This window comes from Myotis yumanensis, unplaced genomic scaffold, assembly GCF_028538775.1.
Source record: "Myotis yumanensis isolate MYYU_CA2020_CCGP unplaced genomic scaffold, mMyoYum1.0.hap1 SCAF_9, whole genome shotgun sequence".
NCBI lineage: Eukaryota > Metazoa > Chordata > Mammalia > Chiroptera > Vespertilionidae > Myotis > Myotis yumanensis.
Genome location: NW_027223760.1, coordinates 24625262 through 24646049, shown reverse-complemented (window position 1 = coordinate 24646049; position 20788 = coordinate 24625262). Strand labels below are relative to the sequence as shown.

At 36.2% G+C, this 20788-nt stretch overlaps 1 protein-coding gene across 7 annotated transcripts in view; it reads right to left on the bottom strand.

Annotated features, from left to right (window-relative positions):
* MKLN1 (muskelin 1) overlaps nt 1-20788 on the bottom strand; it is a 323342-nt gene that overhangs the window by 35864 nt on the left and 266690 nt on the right. For all 7 annotated transcript variants that reach the window (XM_070423908.1, XM_070423911.1, XM_070423907.1 and 4 more), the window contains 2 exons: nt 18722-18943; nt 15254-15383 (listed from right to left, as the gene is read on the bottom strand). In XM_070423908.1, the coding sequence (XP_070280009.1) occupies nt 15254-15383; nt 18722-18943 (352 nt within the window). The remainder of the gene's footprint in view (nt 1-15253; nt 15384-18721; nt 18944-20788) is intronic.

Below are 20788 nucleotides of genomic sequence, written 5' to 3'. Positions count from 1 at the left end.
AGTACCTTTTAACTTAACTGTTTTCTGCCATTCACTTACTGCTGTTGAGCTGATATCTTTCTTGTTCCCTTGCAAGTCATCTGCTCTTCCTTTCTGAATTCTTTAAAAATTTTCCCTTTGTCTTTGATATTCTTAATTTTCCTTTAATATGTCTAGGAATGTGTTTCCCCTTATTTTTCCTGTTTGGCACGTTACAATCCCTTTCACCAATCTGAGGAATTTCATCTTTCCTGAATTCTAAAAAATTTATCTCCATTATTTCTTCATTCTCAACTTCTTAAATTTCTATTTTTCTCTCCTTTTGGAACTGCTGTTAAGATGTCGGTACCTGTGCAATTCTTCTCCATACCCTTTGGCTTTTCTTTTATATTTCTATCTCTTTACCTTTTCTTTTCTGTTTCCTCCTAGAAGAATATTCATGCTAATCTTTCAACTAATTAATTATTAATTCATATCCATCACATTTATAATATTTGTTGCATTCTTCATTTCAAATATATATTTCCTATCTAATATTTCTATTTGGTTCTGTTTTTATATTATATGTTATTGATATTACAAATGGGATCTCATATCTTTAAATACATTGATCATGCTTGTTTTAAAATTCTTGGTTCTTCTATCATAATAGATCATATATATTGTCTTATTGATTTCTAAACTGTCTAGTTACATTGGTCTGTGAAGTAATGCTTTTCAGGGTACCAGCTATTTTTCTGTTAAAGAAAAATGTATTAGGAGGGACCAAAGGCCAGGCCTTAGCTAGTATCAGCAGCAGTGAGTTTAAGAAAAATGAAGGAAGAGCCACAGGGTAGCAAAGCCTAGGCACAAAGAACAAATTTATCACTTCCATTTACTGTGATCTCCTCCCCTCTCCCCACCTACTCCATACAAGGGTTTCACACCATTTCATACCTTTAAACTCTTGGGGGAAGTAAAAGGCAGTCTCCCTTGACTAGAAGGGCATGGGAAGGGAGAAATGGATTACTGAGAATGGATGGTTATGAGGCAGGATAGTAAGAAGCTAGAAAAATTCCTTGTCAAGCGGAATGGGGAAACTGAGACAGATACTTAAAAGACTAAGCAATTTATAGCCTGATAATAAATCACAAGGTCTTACCTTTCCTAACCAAGGACACTTAGGATCAAATGGCTTATACATTCCAGATCAGTGCAGGGGCAGACCTGCCTTAGTCTGGTCCCACTTCAGTGACATTTTTTAAAGGGGAAACGGACCAGATAATGACCCTATACCCTCTAGCAGTGGTTCTCAAACTTCCTAATGCTGCAACCATTTAATACAGTTCCTCATGTTGTGGTGATCCCCAACCATAAAATTATTTTTGTTGCTACTTCATAACTGTAATTTTGCTCCTGTTATGAATCGTAATGTAAATATCTGATATACTGTATGTGTTTTCTGATGGTCACGAGCCACAGGTTGAGAACTGCTGCTCTACAGGCTCATTTTGACGAATCCGAATTTTAAAGGACACACCTGGAGATTATAAATATTCTATTGAGATCCTCTCCTGAGAACTCCCCTAAGATTCCCACTTCTAGAAAACAGATAAAAATACTTAAGACAAAGGACCCAGTATACACTCTCCCTGGAGCATGCTCACACCTTCACCCTTTTTTTCCTCAGGTATGTATCTTCGCTTTCTTTTTCCAAAGCTCTAATGGTTCTCAGGAAATGTGCAACCAGGGGAGCAGTGGGCAGCGGCAGCTAGGCCAGGGCTAACTAACCCCCTGAACCTATCTCCAAGAGCCCTCCTTTTGCTTTTGCCTCGGCAATTTGTTTCCTGCGTCGACGCAGCCCAACGGGCTCACTTCTTCTGCCGCTGTGACTTTCTTTCTAAAGGGTCAAGGCAGCCTTGCCTAGGCTCAACTCTTACGTTTCCAAAGGGCCAAGGCAGCTCCACCTAGTCTCACTCCTGTTGCTATGATCTTGCCTCTTCCATCTTAATCCCTTCCTTTGTTTCACTGTCCCCAGTTTGTTGTTGTTGTTGTTGTTAACCTCACCAGATATTTTTTCTATTGGTTTTTAGAGAGAATGGAAGGAAGAGAAGGAAGGGGGTGGAGGTGAGAGAAAGAAGAAGGGAGAAGGAGAGAGAGAGACATTAAAATGAGAGAGACACATTGTTTGGTTGCCTCCTGCACACGCCACAACTGGGGCCAGGAATCGAACCTACAACCCAGGTACTTGCCCTTGACCAGGAATCGAACCTCGACACTTCTGTGCACAGACCACTGCTCAAACCACTGACCCACACCAGCCAGGGCACACTGTTCCATTTTAATAAACATACTCTCAAAATCACCTGAACTTACATTGTGAAATCTTTCCTGCACAAAGTCAAGAACCCACACATTCACCCAGGGCCAGTTCAGGTGGAGCTCATCCTATCACCAAAAAGGTTCTGAGTTCGATTCCCAGTCAGGGCACATTGCTAGGTCATGGGTTTGATTGCCAGTGGGGGTGTGTATGGGAGGCAACCTATCAATGTTTCCACATCGATGTTTGCTTTTCTCTCTCCCTCTCTCAAAAAGAAAAAAAAAAAATCAGTAAAAATGTCCTTAGGTAAGGATTAAAAAAAAAAAAAAAAAGAACCCACACATTCCAGACAGTGACAGGGCAAACCCACCTCAGTCCCAGTCCCTTTCCTGTGAGAGTCAGTCCACATCTATTTTCATCAACTCTTAGCTGCCATAGGGTTTGTGCACTATCATAATGTTCTTTTGATTCTGGGACTAGTGGGATGGGTTACTCCTGCTAGTTTCTACAGTGAAGGAACAAGAACTGACTCAAGTTAATTTAGGGGAGAGGAAGTCTTCTATCTCATTTAAAGAATTTCTGAAGGCCAGTTGCCTCTCCTTATTTTTCCAGAGTTGATTTTAGGGAAGAGAATCAAGAGCCTGTGTTAGTTTGCTATTTTGGCAGAAATACTTTTTATTTCGTAGCTCTTTATGTTGTTGGAATTCTATTTAAAAAAATGTTTTATTGATTTTTAGAGCAAGAGGGAGAGGGATAGAGAGAGAGAAACATGGATGAGAGAGGAACATCATCTACTGACTGCCTCCTGCACACTCCCAAGTGCCATCAGTAGATGAGTGAATAAAAAAGCTGTGGTACATTTACACAATAGAATACTACACAGCTGTAAAAAAGAAGGAACTGTTACCCTTTTCAACAGCATGGATGGACCTGAAGAGTATTATGCTAAGTGAAATAATCCAGTCAGAGAGAGACAAATACCATATGATCTCACTTGTATGTGGAATCTAATGAACAAAATAAACTGATGACCAAAATAGAACCAGAGGCATGGAAGCATGCAACAGACTGACAGAGATCAGAGGGGAGGGAGGAGGGAGGTGGCCTGGATAAAAGAAGGTGAAGAGAGTAGCCAAACAACATATATACAAGAAAGAAAAAAAAAAAACACAGGAAAAACACAGGAAAAAATCCTATATAATAAAAGCCTAATATGCAAATCGACTGAATGGCAGAACGACCTGTCGCTATGATGCACACTGACCACCAGGGGGCAGACGGTCAACACAGGAGTGCCCCCAGGCCAGCCAAGGCGGGTGCCAGAGGAACTCCCCCCGACTGCCCTGCCGCGCAGAGGAAGGCGACCAATGGCGGCAGGGGACAGGGCTGGTGAGTGGGCGGCACCACATCAGCCAAGGTGGGTGCCAGCAGGGGTCCCCCAATTGCCCTGCCCGTCGCCCTGCAGAGGGAGGTGACTGGCAGTGGTGGCAGGGTGATTGGGGGGCAGGTCTGGCAGCGGGAAGTGGGGCCGGCAAGTGGGCAGTGCCAGGCCAGGTGCCAGTGGGGGGCCCCAAGATCACTCCACAGATCGGCCCTGATCGCCGGCCAGCCCTAGGGACCCTACCCATGCACAAATTTCATGCCCCGGGCTTCTAGTAAATATCTACACTAATAAAAGAGAAACATGCAAATTGGTGTCACTCTGCTACGCCCACCAGCCAATCAGATGAGTATGCAAATTAACCCAACAAAGATGGTGGTTAATTTGCATACACAGGTGCAGATCTAAGACTGAAGACAAGGTAGAAGGAAGCCAAGTGCTGCAGAAGGGAGCGAAGCTGCGGAGAAGCAAGCGGGGTGGTGGAGGCGGGAGCGAAGCTTCGCTCCAGCCACAGAAAGCTCTATTCTTTTTTTTTTTTTTTAATTTTTTTTTAAAATTTTTTCTAAAAGTATTACAAAGGGTATTACATAAGTGCCCTTTTTATCCCCCCCACCCTTGACAAACCCCTGCCCTCCCTTACCCCCCAGTGTCTTATGTCCATTAGTTATGCTTATATAGATGCATACAAGTCCTTCGGTTGATCTTACTCCCCTCCCTCCTGTCCCCCAACGAAAGCCCTATTCTTGCAGGAATCTTCCTGCAATGGGCCTCTAGTTCATATAATAAAAGGCTAATATGCAAATGGACCGAACGACGGAACGAATTGTCGCTATGATGTGCACTGACCATCAGGGGGCAAACGCTCAAGGGCAGGAGCTGCCCCTGGTGGTCAGTGCGCTCAGCCAGAAGCCGCTAAGGGAGTGGGCCTAAGCTGTCAGTCGGATATCCCCTGAGGGCTCCCGGACTGCAAGAGGGCGCAGGCTGGGCTGAAGGACATCCCCCCCACCCACCCCGCAGTGCATGAATCTTGTGCACTGGGCCTCTAGTATAAAAATAAAAACTAGTTGAACAAAAATGGTATTATCAAAAACCAAAAAGACCTAAAGATTAAAAGAAGCTTTCATTCTAACATGTTATAAGTACTAATACATCTTCTGTATTAATTTTCTTTCCAAGATGAAAATAAGGCTATCTTTTCAAGTTAACAGTTTTTAATGGGTAGTAGCAGGGGTAGGGGGAATGGATAGGAGATTTACAACAGGTAATATTTTAATAGCTTTCAGATTCAACTGCCAAAATGCTTGACTAAATGCCAAGAAACTTAACTAGTCTTTATAAAATGACTCACAAGGAAAAATTATTATAGAAGTAATGCAATGTGCATAATTTAAAAAGTAGAATTCAGCCCAGTCGTGACTCAGCAATTCAACTAAATCATGACGTTAGGTTAACATCCCTGTAATTCTCTGGTCCTTCCTCTCATTTTTGGAATCTTGCAAGTACCACCGCTAAGCATCACTTCCTTAGGGAGGATATTTTTCCCTAATGTCTTCCAGGAGACTTTCCTTATGTATCATTGGCCAGAACTCAGTCACATGGGAGGCATGGAAAGGGAATCTGGCAAAGGAACAACGACTGCTTGAGACTAATCATGATTCATCCCCTGGGGCTGGGCAACTTGCCATTAAACAAATCATGGTTTGGTTAAGAAGAAAGGCCAATGGCGACCAACAGCATCTGCCACCTTCTTATCTTCTAAATTAGGGATATTTTAAATGCTAAATGAGACCAAATTAAGCTCTATCAATGACTCTAGTTTAAAACTTCTATTATTTTACCTGAACCTGGGTTTCTCCCACTCATCATTTACTTTTTGTAAAATCCCAACTAACTTTTGACACTGGGCAATATAGTATTTATTTATCTATCTCAGTTATATTAAGCTACAAAGAATTCAACTCACTGAATACATCAACCATAATTTATTAACTGATTACTGACTGGTGGACAATTACAGTTGTTTCCAGATTTTTTTCACTCTCGCAAACAATACTGTAATAAATATCTCTGTATAAGTTATTTTTATGCATCTATACAAGTATATGACTAGGAAAAATTCCTGGGGAAATATGCTTACCCAAAGAGTATACATATTTTATATTTTAATAAATATCAATATTCAGTGAGCGATCTTTTAATTAAATGTATTGGCTATTTAAATTATTTTTTATTCTTTGAACTATATATTCATGTCATTTGCCATGTTCTACTAGAAACGTATTCCTTTTCATTGGTTTGTAAGAACTTTTTGTTTATAGTAGGATATTAACCTTTGTCTTAGTTGTTAGTTTATCATTCATTATTTGATATAAATATTTTTCCATATATTTTTTAATATGTAAAAAAATAAGTCTTTTTTTATAACTTCTGGGTTTTGTATCATATTTAGAAAGGTATTCTCCCAATCCTAAATTATTAAAAACAACCAGACTTATAATTTTATTTCTTAAGCATAAAATTTACAATAGCTAAGATTTGGAATCAGCCCAAGTGCCCATCAGTAGATGAGTGGATAAAAAAGCTATGGTACATTTACACAATGGGATACTAAAAAAAAAACTCTTACCCTTTGAGACAACATGGAGGAACCTGAAGAGTATTATGCTAAGTGAAATAAGCCAGTCAGAGGAAGACAAATATCATATGATCTCACTTATATGTAAAATCTAATGAACAAAATAAACTGACAAACAAAATAGATCCAGAAAGATGGAAGCTTGCAGCTGACTGATAATTCTCAGGGTGGCAGGTGGGAAGAGATTAACCAAAGAATGAATATGCATATATGCACAACCCATGCACACAGACAATAGTGCAGTGAAGGCTTGGGGAGGGGGTGGGAGTGGCGTGGAGGGTGTCAATTGGGGGGAAAAAGGGGACATCTGTAATACTTTCAACAATAAAGATTTAAAAAATTTTTAAAAAATCTATCTAGCATTTTTGTGATACATACTAATAGACATCAGAGACCCAGATTTTATTTTTAACCAATTCTAAGTGGCACCTAAATGTCATTTATTGCATAATTCATTTTCCTTCTCTGAGTGGAAATACCACTTGATCATATTCTAAATTCTCATATGTATTTGGAGATATCTTTATACGGTCTGGTCTATTCCATTTCATTAATCTGTATAAAGTTGTAGCTTTATAAATATAAATTGTTGTGTTAATACTACTTTATTACCTTTCATTTTCAAAATTGTCTTCAGTGTTCTTGCATGTTTGATGTTTGTTTTGAGGGGAACTTTAATTAACGTTATCTATCAAATGACAAATTTTATATTAAAAATATGAATACTGTACTTTCATGATGAGCTTGTAACTAAGAAAAACACTCCTGGGGAGAACTAAAGGGTGAAATTATGGAAAGTTATTATTTCCAATGATGTTGAAAGAAAAATGTACATAATCCAGTTTTATCAGAATGGCATACCAAATATAAAAGATGCTAAATCGAAAGCAATGAAATCAAGTTACATTGAAAATAAGTACTACCATTTTCTGGCTTGGTTAACTATCGATATTAACGACAGCAAATCACTAGCCTCATAATCTTCTCTGTACTGATGAATTGTCCTTATTTATTTAATTAATAAAAGCAGAAAAGGGTCAAAAACATTAAAAATTTATATGTTTAAAAACATAATGTCAATTAGCACAATAAAAGCATATTCCTAGGGCTGATATGACAGTAAGATTTTGCTTTTAAGGTTCATGAAAATATGTTTATAGATAAATAGGATCTTGCAGACATAACTAACATAGCACTTGTGTTAGTTTCACAGCCTGATTAACAGAAGGGTAGGAAATTTAACTGTCAAAATTTTGGAGTTAGATGAGGCCTTAAGATCAACTGTTTCATCCCCTCATTTTCAGATGAATAATCAGGTTCAGAGAAGTTATATAATTTTGCCAAAGCTGCAGAGGGATGAGTGGCAGACCCAGATGAAGAGACCAAGTTTTCTGATTCTCAGTTCACTATTCCTTCAATTATAACAATCTGCCACTATGGTTAGAAAAAAGAGTGGCAGATGTGGGAAAATAAAGTCAACCAAATTTAAGGAACAAAACAAGTAAACACAAAGCTATTATAGAATAGGAATTAGGTTGTAAGAGCTCTGTATCACCAAAGCTTGACTTAGCATCTGGCAAATGATGAAGACTCAATATGTTTCTTACCTTGCATTTACTAGTAATACAGCCATGAGAAAGTAATCTATATATAAAAGCCAAGTGACCGAAATGCTGGAACGACCAGAACGACTGGTAGCTATGACGCACACTGCTGCCGGCCAACTGGACTGATTGGGGGGTGCCTACTCCCCCCGATCAGGGGCGGGGCCAGCTGGCCAACCTCCCGGGTCCCCTCCCCGCACCGGCTGGGCGGGCCGGCTGGACCTCACCCATGCATGAATTCATGCACCAGGCCTCTAGTTCTATTATAATAGCAAACCATAGAGCTCTGTTGGTATGACAGACTATCTACTAAACATAATATTCAATTGCTGTTAAATAGAGAGTTTACATATGGAGAGTCTGTGAAACCCTTGTGTCCACAGATTTATTGCCAAAAGTTATTCAGAAATAAACCCAAATTTTATATGTGCTGAATTTTGATGTTAATTATGTATGTGTTAGACACAATGCTAATAAATCTCTTTTTTCTAAGCAGCTGCCAATCCACTCATTTAAATTATAATTTTCTCCTGAGGGGAGCATACAATTATTATACTCTGGTGAAAAAATAAGAGTTGAGGTTTCTTCAATCTTGAGATAATTCATTTAATTATAAAGAACAACAATGTAAGATTTTATAGTATCTACAAAATAAAAAATTATAACAAAGAGCAACCATTTTAGAATTAGATATATCATCTCTAATTGGTGACCTCAAAAGTTTAAACAAATTTCTATGATTTCAAACAATCCAATTGAAACTCACATCATAAATGCAGTTTTAATCAAATAACTCACATTACTGAATCATATGTAAACACAGTAATTATATGTTAAGTCCATCTCAAATTACAGTAATTAACTATAGTAAAAAAAAGCTTTCGAATAACAGTTAATAAATAGAATATTTAAATAAGCTACAGAACATCCATGTAATGGAATGAAATTAGTGTTTCTAAGAATATTAAATAATGTGGACATTTAAATAGTACCCTGCCTTATCTTTAAAAGGACTTTTCATGGCTTACAAAATAAGTAAGATAAAATTAAATTTAAATAAACTTTAAATAAGGTAAAAGTAATTCTATGGGAGTACAATACATTATACCAGTACTTTTCAACCAGTGTGGTGCAAGAATTTTTAAAACATGTAATACCTGACTATTTGGTTAGGGACACTGACCTCTTTTCCCTTAGATTGTAAAAAAAAAAAAAAAAAATGACAACAGCCAACACAACACTAGCTGTCTGTTGTGAATGAATCAAAAGTATAGCTTTTTTTGTAAGATCAGCAAAGAGTATAATATATTTGTAGGTGTTTTGCAGAATTTAATAATTAGTTTATGTGTGCCATGAGATGAAAAAGGTTGAAAATCACTGCATTATACCACAGTTCTCTCATGTGAGGTTTTCCAAATGGTCTAACTAAATCCAGTGAAAGATTTTTTTGATCTAGAGTACTAAAAAGACTAAATGCTCCTGAAGAAATCTTAAATAAAGTCTATGTATTTTAGCTGAGCCTTTCATAGGTTTTAAAAAGCACAGTCTACTAGTAGATTATGCTGCCAGGTGAATACCTAGAATTGTGTTAACAACTAAGGTTAGAACTATATGCTTCAATTTCTAACCTGGGCTTGAGGAGTTAGAGAATTTCAGGAGACGATGGTCAATAGGCTAAAATATGAAAGAGGAGCAGAAGTTAACTTTTGGAGGTAGAAGGGAAGAGTGATTCAGGTAGGAAGAACAGAATGAGCAAAAAACCGAAGGCAAGAAAAAGTATTCTATCTATAAAGAATTAATATTCAGTGGTCATGAGACAAAGAACTGGTGGCAAGGTGTGGGTGGATAGCAAGAATGGGGTTGGAACTAAGCTGGAGCATATTATTAAGGAAGCTGTGAGTCAGGCTGAGTTTATACTTAATCCTGAGGACAAAAAGAAACAAAGATTTTAAGCAGGGAAGGAAAACTATCAGGTCTATATTTTTAAAAGAGATTTTCTTACCTTAGTAGCAGTAATCAAAATGTAAGGTTGTCAGTCTACTTTTTTCTCCCTATGAGCAACTATAAGCTCCATAAAAATAGAGTCCTTAATTACAGTTATATCTCTAGTGCTTATCTAGCACCTAGGAGGTGACCAAAAAATATGTTGTATAAATGTTAAAGTGCATCTGGCCAGCATGGCTCAGTGGTTAAGCATTGACCTATGAACTAAGAGATCAGCGTTCAAATCCCCGTCAGGGCACATGCACAGGTTGTGGGCTCAATCCCCAGTAGGGGGCGTGCAGGAGGCAGCTGATCAATGATTCTCTCTCATCCTTGATGTTTCTAACTCTCTCCCTTTTCATTCCTCTCTGAAATCAATAAAAATATTTTTAAAAACGTTAAAGTGCATGGTTATGCACTTAACTGGTAACACAGAACAGCTATGTTCTTATAGTGTGAAGAATGGGTTGGGGAGAAGGACAGGGGACACAGAAAGAGGAATGCTAGAAACAGAGGCCAAATAGGTGGTGATAGCCTAAACCAGTGAGTAGCAATGGGAATACAGATAAGATGGAGGTAAAACTGACATGACTTGATTACTGGATAGTACTGACCTTAGGTAGTACTGACATACTCCTGTGAAAACTGAGGTACCCAAACTAACACCAGTTTAATCTAGAGGGTCAACCCATCTCTACCCTGCCATGAGCAGGGACACTATTTTCCTTGAAATGCAATTTTGGTCACTTACAGACATGCAAGCTAAGGCTGAGACATTAAGTAATTTACTCAAGGTTACTTTGACTAAGGACTGAGATAGGCTCTGAAGACAGTGGTTTTCAATCCTGGCCACATATCAAAAGCTCTTGGGGTGGGAGACAGGGAAACAGAGAGAGAAAGGGGGGAATGGGGAGGAAACTAAACGAGAAGGGAAAAATGAGAAGGAAGAGAGGCAAAGGAGGAGAGAGAGGGACAGGAAGATGGGAAGGAGGAAGAAAGGAAAGTATGGAAGGAGGAAAAGGAGAGAAGGGAGAAAGGAGGGATGGGATGGAGGAAAAGAGATGGGAAAAAATAAAAAGAGAATTTCAGTTTCCTAAATATGCCAACAGAACCATTAAGGTTCCACAATTCCAAGTATAACTGAAAAGTTTTAGTTGGGAAAATTTCCCAAGTACAGAAGTTCTAACTGACCAACTCTGCCATAAAAACATCAGTTAAGGCATCCATCATACATACAGCCTTTGGACAACTCAATTTATCAGCATACTGACAAAATTAACCATTCTGTATGTAGACAAAAGAGTGATATTTTCAAAACCTAAATTAGATCAAGACTCTGTAATTAAGCCTTTCAATAACTTCCTATTTTTAGAAAAAAAAATCTAAAGTTCTTGCATTTGTAAAAGGCCCTGAATAATCAGACTCAACTATTTCTTCAACGTCATTTCAGACCAACTTTTCCCACTCTCAATCTGCACCAGCCCCAACTGTTTCTAGAACATGCTACGTTCTTGCCTGCTTTGGGACCTTTAAACTTGCTTTTCTCTCAGTTCTTAACATGGTTCTTCCTAATTCTCTACTTTTTGTTTTAAATCTTAAAGATTGCTTCCTCAGAGATGATTTTTCAACCCACTCTACCTAAATGGGACTTCCCATGTTACTCATTATCATAACATTCAATTTTTTTACTTCACAGTACGTAGAAGGCAACTGCATGTTTCTCTCCACTACAATGTGAGTTCTTTTTGAGAAGGGATCTTATAACATACAATCCATAAAACACACCTGGCATATAAAGGCACTGAATTATGTTGGGAAGGAGGAATGGAGAGGGTCAAACTTAGATGCTAACAAAGGTTATTAAATTAATGAATTAATTTGTATGGTGGGATAATGCACCATAAATTAAAAATTAACGCATAGCAAAATTGGTGATTCTGATTTCACAAAAGTTGATTATAGTAGTAATTTAGAAAATGAATCTTCTTGTCTTTTCTACTAATATTCTAGTCCAGGATAATAAAATTACAATGATGGAAAAAAGTCAATTCAATGAAAATGTAAAAAGAGAATAAAATTGTACTAAATTTTGTAGAATAAAAAGAGTAGAAGGAACTACATAAAAATGTTAACAGATTACATCTGGATAGTTTGATATATTTTCTTTTTTGCATCTTCCTATATTTTCCAAATTATCTACAATGAGAATGTTACTTTTATAATCAAAACAAAATTAAACTAAAAAACAAAACAATTATTATACTCTGATGGCTCTAAGTTTAGTCATAACTATGAATGAAGCATTATACTATTTTTTTAAATCTTCAAATGACAGTCATTAAAGCCTACTTATGACAGTGAAATTTCTTATTTATTCTTTTACTAATTCTCTACCACTATTACTCTTTGCCACTTTTTTCTTTTAATCCTGGGAAACAGCTTACTTAGAATCAGGGGGAGGAAGGGGAAGAAGGGACGGGGATGATTTTATTTGCACTCAAACTTCAAATCCTCGCTCTTTATAATTTAAAAAATTTTTTAAATGGATTTTAAAGAGAGGAAGGGAGGAGGAGAGAAAAACATCAACCGGTTGCCTCCTGTATATACTCCAACCTGGGTTCAAACCTCTAACCTAGGTGTGTGCCCGGACCAGGTATCGAACTGGTGACCTTGCAGTACACTGGATGATGCTCAATCACTGAGCCACACCAGCCAGGGCAGATCTATCGTATTTTATTCTTGTGTGGCAGACACTTTTGATTGCCTGACCTAACAGCCATTTCCAAACCCTTTCCCCAGTGTACTACATAAATACAGGCTGGAGAAGCCAAATACTTGCTTTCCCAGACTCTCTTGAAGCCAGGTTTCACAGGGAGCTTTCTGGGCAAGTTTTGCTTTCTTTCCTTTTCTCCTATTTAAAATGAGGGCACTGTTTGAGGTGCATCAGTCAACTTACCACCATGAGACTATCATCATGTTAAGGATGGAAAACAGAACAATTTAAAAGAACCTGGGGGCCTTTAAGATATTGCTTGAGTCATTGCATCAGTCCAGATTATCTACCTTTGGACTTGTTATTCTGTGAGAGAAAAAATTCCCTATATGTTCAGGCCATGGTTCCCTAGGTTTTCTATTACTTGAGGCAATCACATTCTATTGATAAACCATACATATTTGAAAACAGTATTTCTTTCCTCTTGCTTCAATGGTGTTTTGGCTATAAAGTAGAAATCTAGATCATAATAATTTTCCCTCAGAATTTTAAGACCTTGTTTCCCCTTATCTTATAGTTTCCAATGTTGTTGAGAATTTCTATATCCACTCTAAGTCCTATTCCTTTGAACGTGACCTCATTTTACCCTAGAAATTTTTAAGATATTCTCCTTACCCTGATATGTGAAATTCCACAGTGAACAATGATGGTTTTTGTTTTGCTAAATTTGACGTACTGACTTCTGTAGGTGTTCATTTATAATCTGGAGCCAATGTTTAGAGAAATTTTCTGCTATTTCTTTATTTTATAATCTAGTCTCCTCCATTTTCCCTGTTCTCTATAGCTTGGGAAACTCTTATTAGTTCGATATTGGAACTCCTGGATTGATTTTCTAAGGTCCTTATTTTCCCTAATTTTCACCTCTGTCTTTTTGTCTATTTTTCAGATTTCTTATAACTTTTCTACTTTTTTATTCTAATAAAACTTATTTTTCAAAAGCTCTTTCTTAGTCTCTGAATTTTCATTGCATCCTATTACAGTTTTACGGATGCAGATCCTTTCTCTAAGAAAACTGGCCTTGATCATTATAATTTTCATTTACTTGTGTTCAGTGCATTACTCCAGATTTCTATTTTCAGGTTTGTTTTGTTTTTCTCTCTCTCTTCCATGGTAAAGGTTCTAATAAGGAAGATACTCAACTGACAGTTTAATAAGAGTGACAAAATAAAAAGTTAATTGAAAGTGTTATGTGTATCATGGGCAACACTATCATGGGACTAGGCTGTGAAAGTGGACCAGGCAGCGAGATTAGCCATTTTATTGGCGTGGGAGGTGCCCAAACAACAGTATCTGGAAATATTTTCTTTGAGGCCATACATTTCCTCCAGAAATGTGATTCCAGTCTTTTGTAAGAGGCATATGTCTGGCATTCTGGGAACAGGGATGTGGTTAGAAGTTCTACTATTCAGTTTATAGGCTTAATTGTCCTGTTTCCTGCTCTGTCCCCTTTGCCTCCACAGAGACTTTATCATTTCATTTCTCCCCAGAAAAAAGAGTGCTAGTAGGAAGTATGGGAGAAGGGTCTTGAGGGCAAACTACTTCATGTGTATTTTTTTTTACAATGATGCGATCTTTTGTTAAAAGAAAAAAAACCTTTTCATCCTAAATATGAACAACTATTACAACTTTAAAAATGTGTTTTTATAAGTAATAGCTAAAAGGAAAAGCAAGCTATTCTAATTCCTTAACCTATTACTCAAATCAGGCATTTTAAACCTCTGGGCCTTAAACAAAAATACCATTCTCCTGTGTATACTAATCACAGGCAAAGTGACTACTATGTAGAGCAGTGATAGTGAACCTTTTGAGCTCAGCATGTCCGAGTTTTGAAAAACCCTAACTTAACTCTGGTGCCGTGTCACATACAGAAATTTTTTGATATTTGCAACCATAGTAAAACAAAGACTTATATTTTTGATATTTATTTTATATATTTAAATGCCATTTAACAAAGAAAAATCAACCAAAAAAATGAGTTCGCGTGTCACCTCTGACACGCGTGTCATAGGTTCGCCATCACTGATGTAGGGTAACTGTGCATCATCTAAAATAGGATACTTTTGAGAGTGAATGGGGCAGTTTCATAAAACTGGGACTATCTTAGGCAAACCAATCACCCTATTACAAGGAGAATAACTTATTGGATGCTGAATTTGTAAACTTAAAAGGCATTACCATTTCATGTCCTCCTTCAGAACAAAGACAGACTCTACTATGCTAGTGCATAATATAAGTTACTGTACTGAAAGTAGAAGGTGGAAAGGATTAGCAAATATAGAATAATATAGATTTTAGGATATCAATTCTTGCCAACCCCCACCTCCCCAATAAGCACACAAAAAATTCCCATAGAGATTCATATACTATCTTTCTGCTCCAAGGAAATAATGATGATTAATATATTTTAAACAGATAGAATTGGATAATTTAGCTGGAAGAGAGAGACAAAAACAAGTTTTCTGACCTCTTAGTCAGATTTACTTCAATTAAAGAAATGGGGAAAGGGTGAGGAATGGATAGAAAGAAAAGAAAATGGGCTATAGTCGTCTACCTTATAAAGTATGTAAGACATGAGAGAAGAATCACTAAATGCCTTTACCCATTCCAGAGTCTTTCTTGGTGCCATCTGATATTATGTCTACATGATCAGAGTCCACATCATAACTAAAGAAATCATTCAAATAGGTCTTCGATCGCTGGCCACCAAATACATATAAGCAACGATTTTTCTGAAAAATAAGAAAAAAAATGGCAAAGAACAGAGAAAGTAGTTACTTTCATGAAAAATTCAGAATGACCTTTAATAAATTTAAACCTCTATAAAAGTAATTTTATGACAGATCCCATGCAGTGGAGTACTATGATGGTACAAAGAGAAATGAAGATGCTTTCTATATACTGCTAAGAGGTGACCTCCAGGATATCCTATTGAAGTAAAAAAGCAAGGTGCAGCCCAGTTGGTGTGACTCAGTTGGTTGAGCAGAGTTCTATGCACCAAGAGATTATTGGTTCGATTCCCGGTCAGGGCACATGCCTGGGTTGAGGAAGCCAATTGATCTCATGGATGTATCTATCTCTCCTTCTCCCTTCCTCTTGTTCTAAAAAAAAAATCAATAAAAACATTAAAAAAAAAAGCAAGGTGCAAAATAATGTATACGAAGTGCTCTTTTGTGCAAGAAAGGAGAAAAAGAAATGTGTTTGTTTCTTTCTCCAAAAAGAAACAAAGAAAGGAAACCAATAAAAGACAGTTACTTCTTGGAGAAGGGACAGAACAGGAAGACAACAAGGATTACACTAGATCTCTCTTAACATACCCAAACTTTTGGTTTTGCCTTTAGAACCAGGGGTATGTTTTAATTTAATTAGAAAACAAATTAACTCAAAAGAAAAAATCTCTGAAATTAGAAAAAAAATAAACATATCAGTACATAAAGATATGACCACAGAGAGAATATTTCTAGTGATTTTAATTCATGTTTTTGAATACCCTTTCTTAGTGGGTTATATACTAAACAGAAAAATAATAAGAAAGTAATTTTAAACAGCATTTGTGATTTTGCTGTTAGTTTTGCTATTCTGTAAACTATAAGACAGAATAATATACTACTGACATTAGAAAGGAGGATTTTAAACTTAAAAGATATACAAAATCAAAGATATTAATAATTACAATCTTTCATTTGAATTAGATATATCAGTATAAACTCATGATTTTTCTCTTACTAAAAAGGTATATATATATTACACACACACATATACACACATATACATGCGCGCGCGCACGCACACACACACACATATACACACACATACTAGGAGGGGGGCATGTCTACTGGCCAAAAATAGAGAAAATTTTGGGGCATCAAAAAAATTAATGGCCCTGGCTGGTGTGGCACTAATGGGTCACAGGTTTGATTCCAGGTAAAGGTCACGCATGTACCCAGGTTTCAGGTTCAATCCCTGGCCCAAGTTGGAACACTTGCAGGAGCAGCCAATGGATGTGTCTCTCACATTGATGTCCCCCACCCCCTTTTTCCCCCTCTGAAAATCAATGGGAAAAATATCCTCAGGTGAGGACAAAAGGAAAAAAAAGAAAGAAAGAAAGAGTAATGACATCATTGGATTAAACACATCAAATATATAAAAATCGATTAGTTCATAATAACACTTAAAAAAATCTATCGGTTAACTTTGGAGCCTCAACTCATTAATATAAAAGAGTGATAAAGGAAGAAAATCAATTTACATTACCTATTCTATGCAGTTTACATATCAGAGTAGCCACACAGTTAATGAGAGTAAGTTTTTAATAATATAATCAGTTAATAAATGCAGAAGAAATGACACAATTAGAAAAATCACCATTTGACAAATCCTAATGAAATCTAGGCAATGACTATCAATGGCTGCTAGAGCCAAGAGGTAAAATGTTGACAGGAAACTTTATAATTAATAATCAGGTTGATAGCACCTGAATTCACTGAACAATTTTAACACCACCAAAAGAATGACAACTACACATTAAATGCCTCTCGATATTTTGCAATCAGACCACCTATGAAGTATTCCTGCACCTTTCCTTTTGCGCTCCCCAAAAGGAGACTGAATCTAAAATCAAGCACTAGATTTATGAAGGTGATCACTTTGTAAGTTATATACATGTCTAATCACTTGGTTGTACATCTGAAACTAATATAATATGTCAATTGTAATTGAAAAGTTATTTTTTTTAAATGACTCTGGATTTAACTACCAGGAAATATGGATAAAAGATCACATTAAATGACATTATGAGAAAATAAAATCAGCTAAATCAAGAATACAAGAAATTCTAAAGCTCACATGATTCAGTTTCTTTAACAGATAAGTGGTATGTGGGGGAATAAAATAAGAGGGGTGAGTACTATTATGGATTAAATAAAATTAAGAGATCTAACAACCAAATATAATACTTGGACTTTTCTGAACCCTGACTTGAATAAACCAATTATGAAAAGGTATTTTATTTTTCGGTATTTTAGAAAAATTCTATGTATTAAATGTTGTTAAGAAATTGCTTTTACTTTGGTTGAATATTATAATAGTATTGTAATTATGTTTTTTTTAAATCTTTAACTGTTAGTGACACACTATAATATTTGTAGGTGTAATGATAAGAGTGTCTGGGATTTGCTTTAAAATACCCCAGCACTTAAAAAAATCAAACATTAAAAACAAAAAGAAATATAAATGGGGTAGATATATGAAAAACAGTGAAATATTGATAATTGTTGAAGCTAATGAGTACACAGGAATTTATCATACTCTTCTCCCCACTTTGGCATATGATTAAAATATTCCATAATACTTTTTTGAAGTTATATTCACAGAAAGAGGCCCAAGTTTCCCTGTAGCATCTGATAAGTTTAATTCAATGTCTGTATGTTGGTTTTGCTGATAAATTTTAATTCTATAATGTCAATTCTTAATTATTTGCACTTAATGAAGAATAGCAGAGGGAAAAATAAGAACAGATAAGAAAATTGATCTTGCAGTAAATAAATAAATAGAAATAAATCTATATAAGCAATGAAGTTAATAAAAAAAAAAACTATATTGCCAAAACCGGTTTGGCTCAGTGGATAGAGCGTCGGCCTGCAGACTGAAAGGTCCCGGGTTCAATTCCTGTCAAGGGCATGTACCTGGGTTGCGGGCACATCCCCCGTGGGAGATGTGCAGGAGGCAGCTGGTCGATGATTCTCTCCCATCGATGTTTCTAACTATCTATCTCTCTCCCTTCCTCTCTGTAAAAAATCAATAAAATAAAAAAATATATATATATATAAAAAAAAAAAACTATATTATTATTCAGGTGATAACTATTTAGTAATTACTAAGTTGATGGGAAAGAGCCTCAATTATAACAGTTCACTGTTAAAAAGTTTTATTTTTGTCTATTATTGCTAACACTAATCATTTATATCTAATGAAAAGTTTTGATCACTTACTGAGGAATTAGATTTCACCACTTTTCTTACTGAGATACACATGACAAAGTAACATAACACAATGTACAGAATATTCTTACTGAGTGAAATAGCATGCAGTGTCCTATCCGAGACTGGATATCCTCAGGCCCGGCATTGCAGGAGTCCTCTCGAAGAAGTTTCCAGGTTTGACATTGACAGTTGAAAGCAAACAACCCACTGAATTGTGGTTCACTGGCTCTGCTGTCGTCTACACTGCCATTACAAGTCAAAATTCTACCCCCAAAGGTGTAGATCATATGTTTTTCTGAGTCCATACACATCTATCAGAATAAAAAAATAGATTGAATAGTTTTAGATTGTTCCTGTCATATGTGTTAAAATGAAACCAATGTGTGTTGTTTTAGATTCTCAAAAAACCCTGAATTTTGTCTTAATAACACTACGTACCGCCCCTGATTATCATATGCACTTATTGTAATAATGCCAACCACCTGGCAGATGGATTTCTAAATACCTTTTCCAGTTTCAATTTTTCCCACTGAGAATAAAATATGTTGGGTTAAAGAGCTTTATGCTTTCTTGAAACTGCATAATTTTTACCACATCAACCAATAAATAATACATGAGGTGCTGATTTGCAAACCTAAGAACGAATACAGGTCATACTCTATGGGTAAAGAGTGATCACACACTCCTTGCAAGCATTCTATTAATCTTGCTACCATTAAATAAGAGAGCAGATATGTGAATGAGTGATGCAACTAAATTCATCTCTCTGCATTTATTTTAGAAAACTCTTCAAATTATGTTAAAAAAACAGTAAAACAAACAGACATTTGCAACAGTTTACAGACTGACTTCTACCGTGTGATGAATCTTGCCTTTTTTTAACACAATACTATAAATTTAATTTTCTTTGAGGTATGTTATGCAATTCAAGTTCAAAAGTCAAACTTAATTCTTTCAACTCAAGATGATAGTTTTTCATAAAAATATCTGATAAAAGTTATTTGTCGAAGATAACAAAAAAGAATTAAATTCTATTTCAAAGAATATATAAGTACAAGTTGGAAATTAAATATTGAACACAAGTGGCACTTATAATTTAAAAAAAATTGTGTACACAAAACATTATTTTGCTAAAGCACAAACACAGGCCATTGTATGTTCAATTCTCCCCTCCCATCAACTACTTCTGCTATTCATTTTTTGCAGTTTTTAATAAAAAGCTTTTATAATAATTATAAAATTTGGTTTTAAAACTAATATTAAAAAGATTCTAACCAATGTCACCCCAATAAATTTTAAAAAATTAAAATAAAAAAGAGACTCTAGCATCTCCTAATCTTTGCCTACCACTAAAAAGATCCACTCACTTGCCATTTCCCAGGTTTATGGCAGATTTTCATAAATTAAGATGAAAATCTACTATACCTCAAAGGTGAAATCTTAATGAATATGATTGCAAAACTGAGATAAAGTTTTCATGTCCCTGGCCTCCCAAAGAAAGTGTTCTCACTCTTTAATCTTCAATAATCCTATCATTAAAAGCAATACATACATTCCTGAAGATAACTAGTATGGCCCCATTCACCTACTACATATCTGACTGTCTAGGGCTGCATTGAAGCTGGGTCACATTACCCTGTCCTAAATACTTAAGGCTTAAGTCTCTCCAAACACCTGGGGATCATGCTGAAAATCCCGAGGGACACACATTACATAAGCCAATTATATTTTCATAAATTCAGAGTTATACTAATTTTGGCCAATCTCTGTTATCAGGTTTCCTATGGTTATCTAGCCCCTAAATTCTACTTCATATGGCTACAAAGGGATTTTCTCTTTCCTTTGGAGGACATTTAATTTTGATGTGCTTGTTCTCAGTTGTCTGCCTACAAAGGTAACCAGTTTTCTCTCTGAGGCTTTTAGAATTTTCTCTTAATCCTTAGTTATGAAATTTCATTAAGGAAGTATCTAGGCAGGGATATTCTTTTTCATTCATCCTGAACTGCACTTGGTGTTCCCTTCATTCTGCAAACTGTCTTTCTTCATCTTTAGGAGTTTTCTTCATTTTTACCTTGAGTTTGTTTTGGCCAGCATTCTCTTCTTCTAGAACTCCTATTAGATAATATTGGAACTTCAGGACCTTCTCTCTGTTTCTT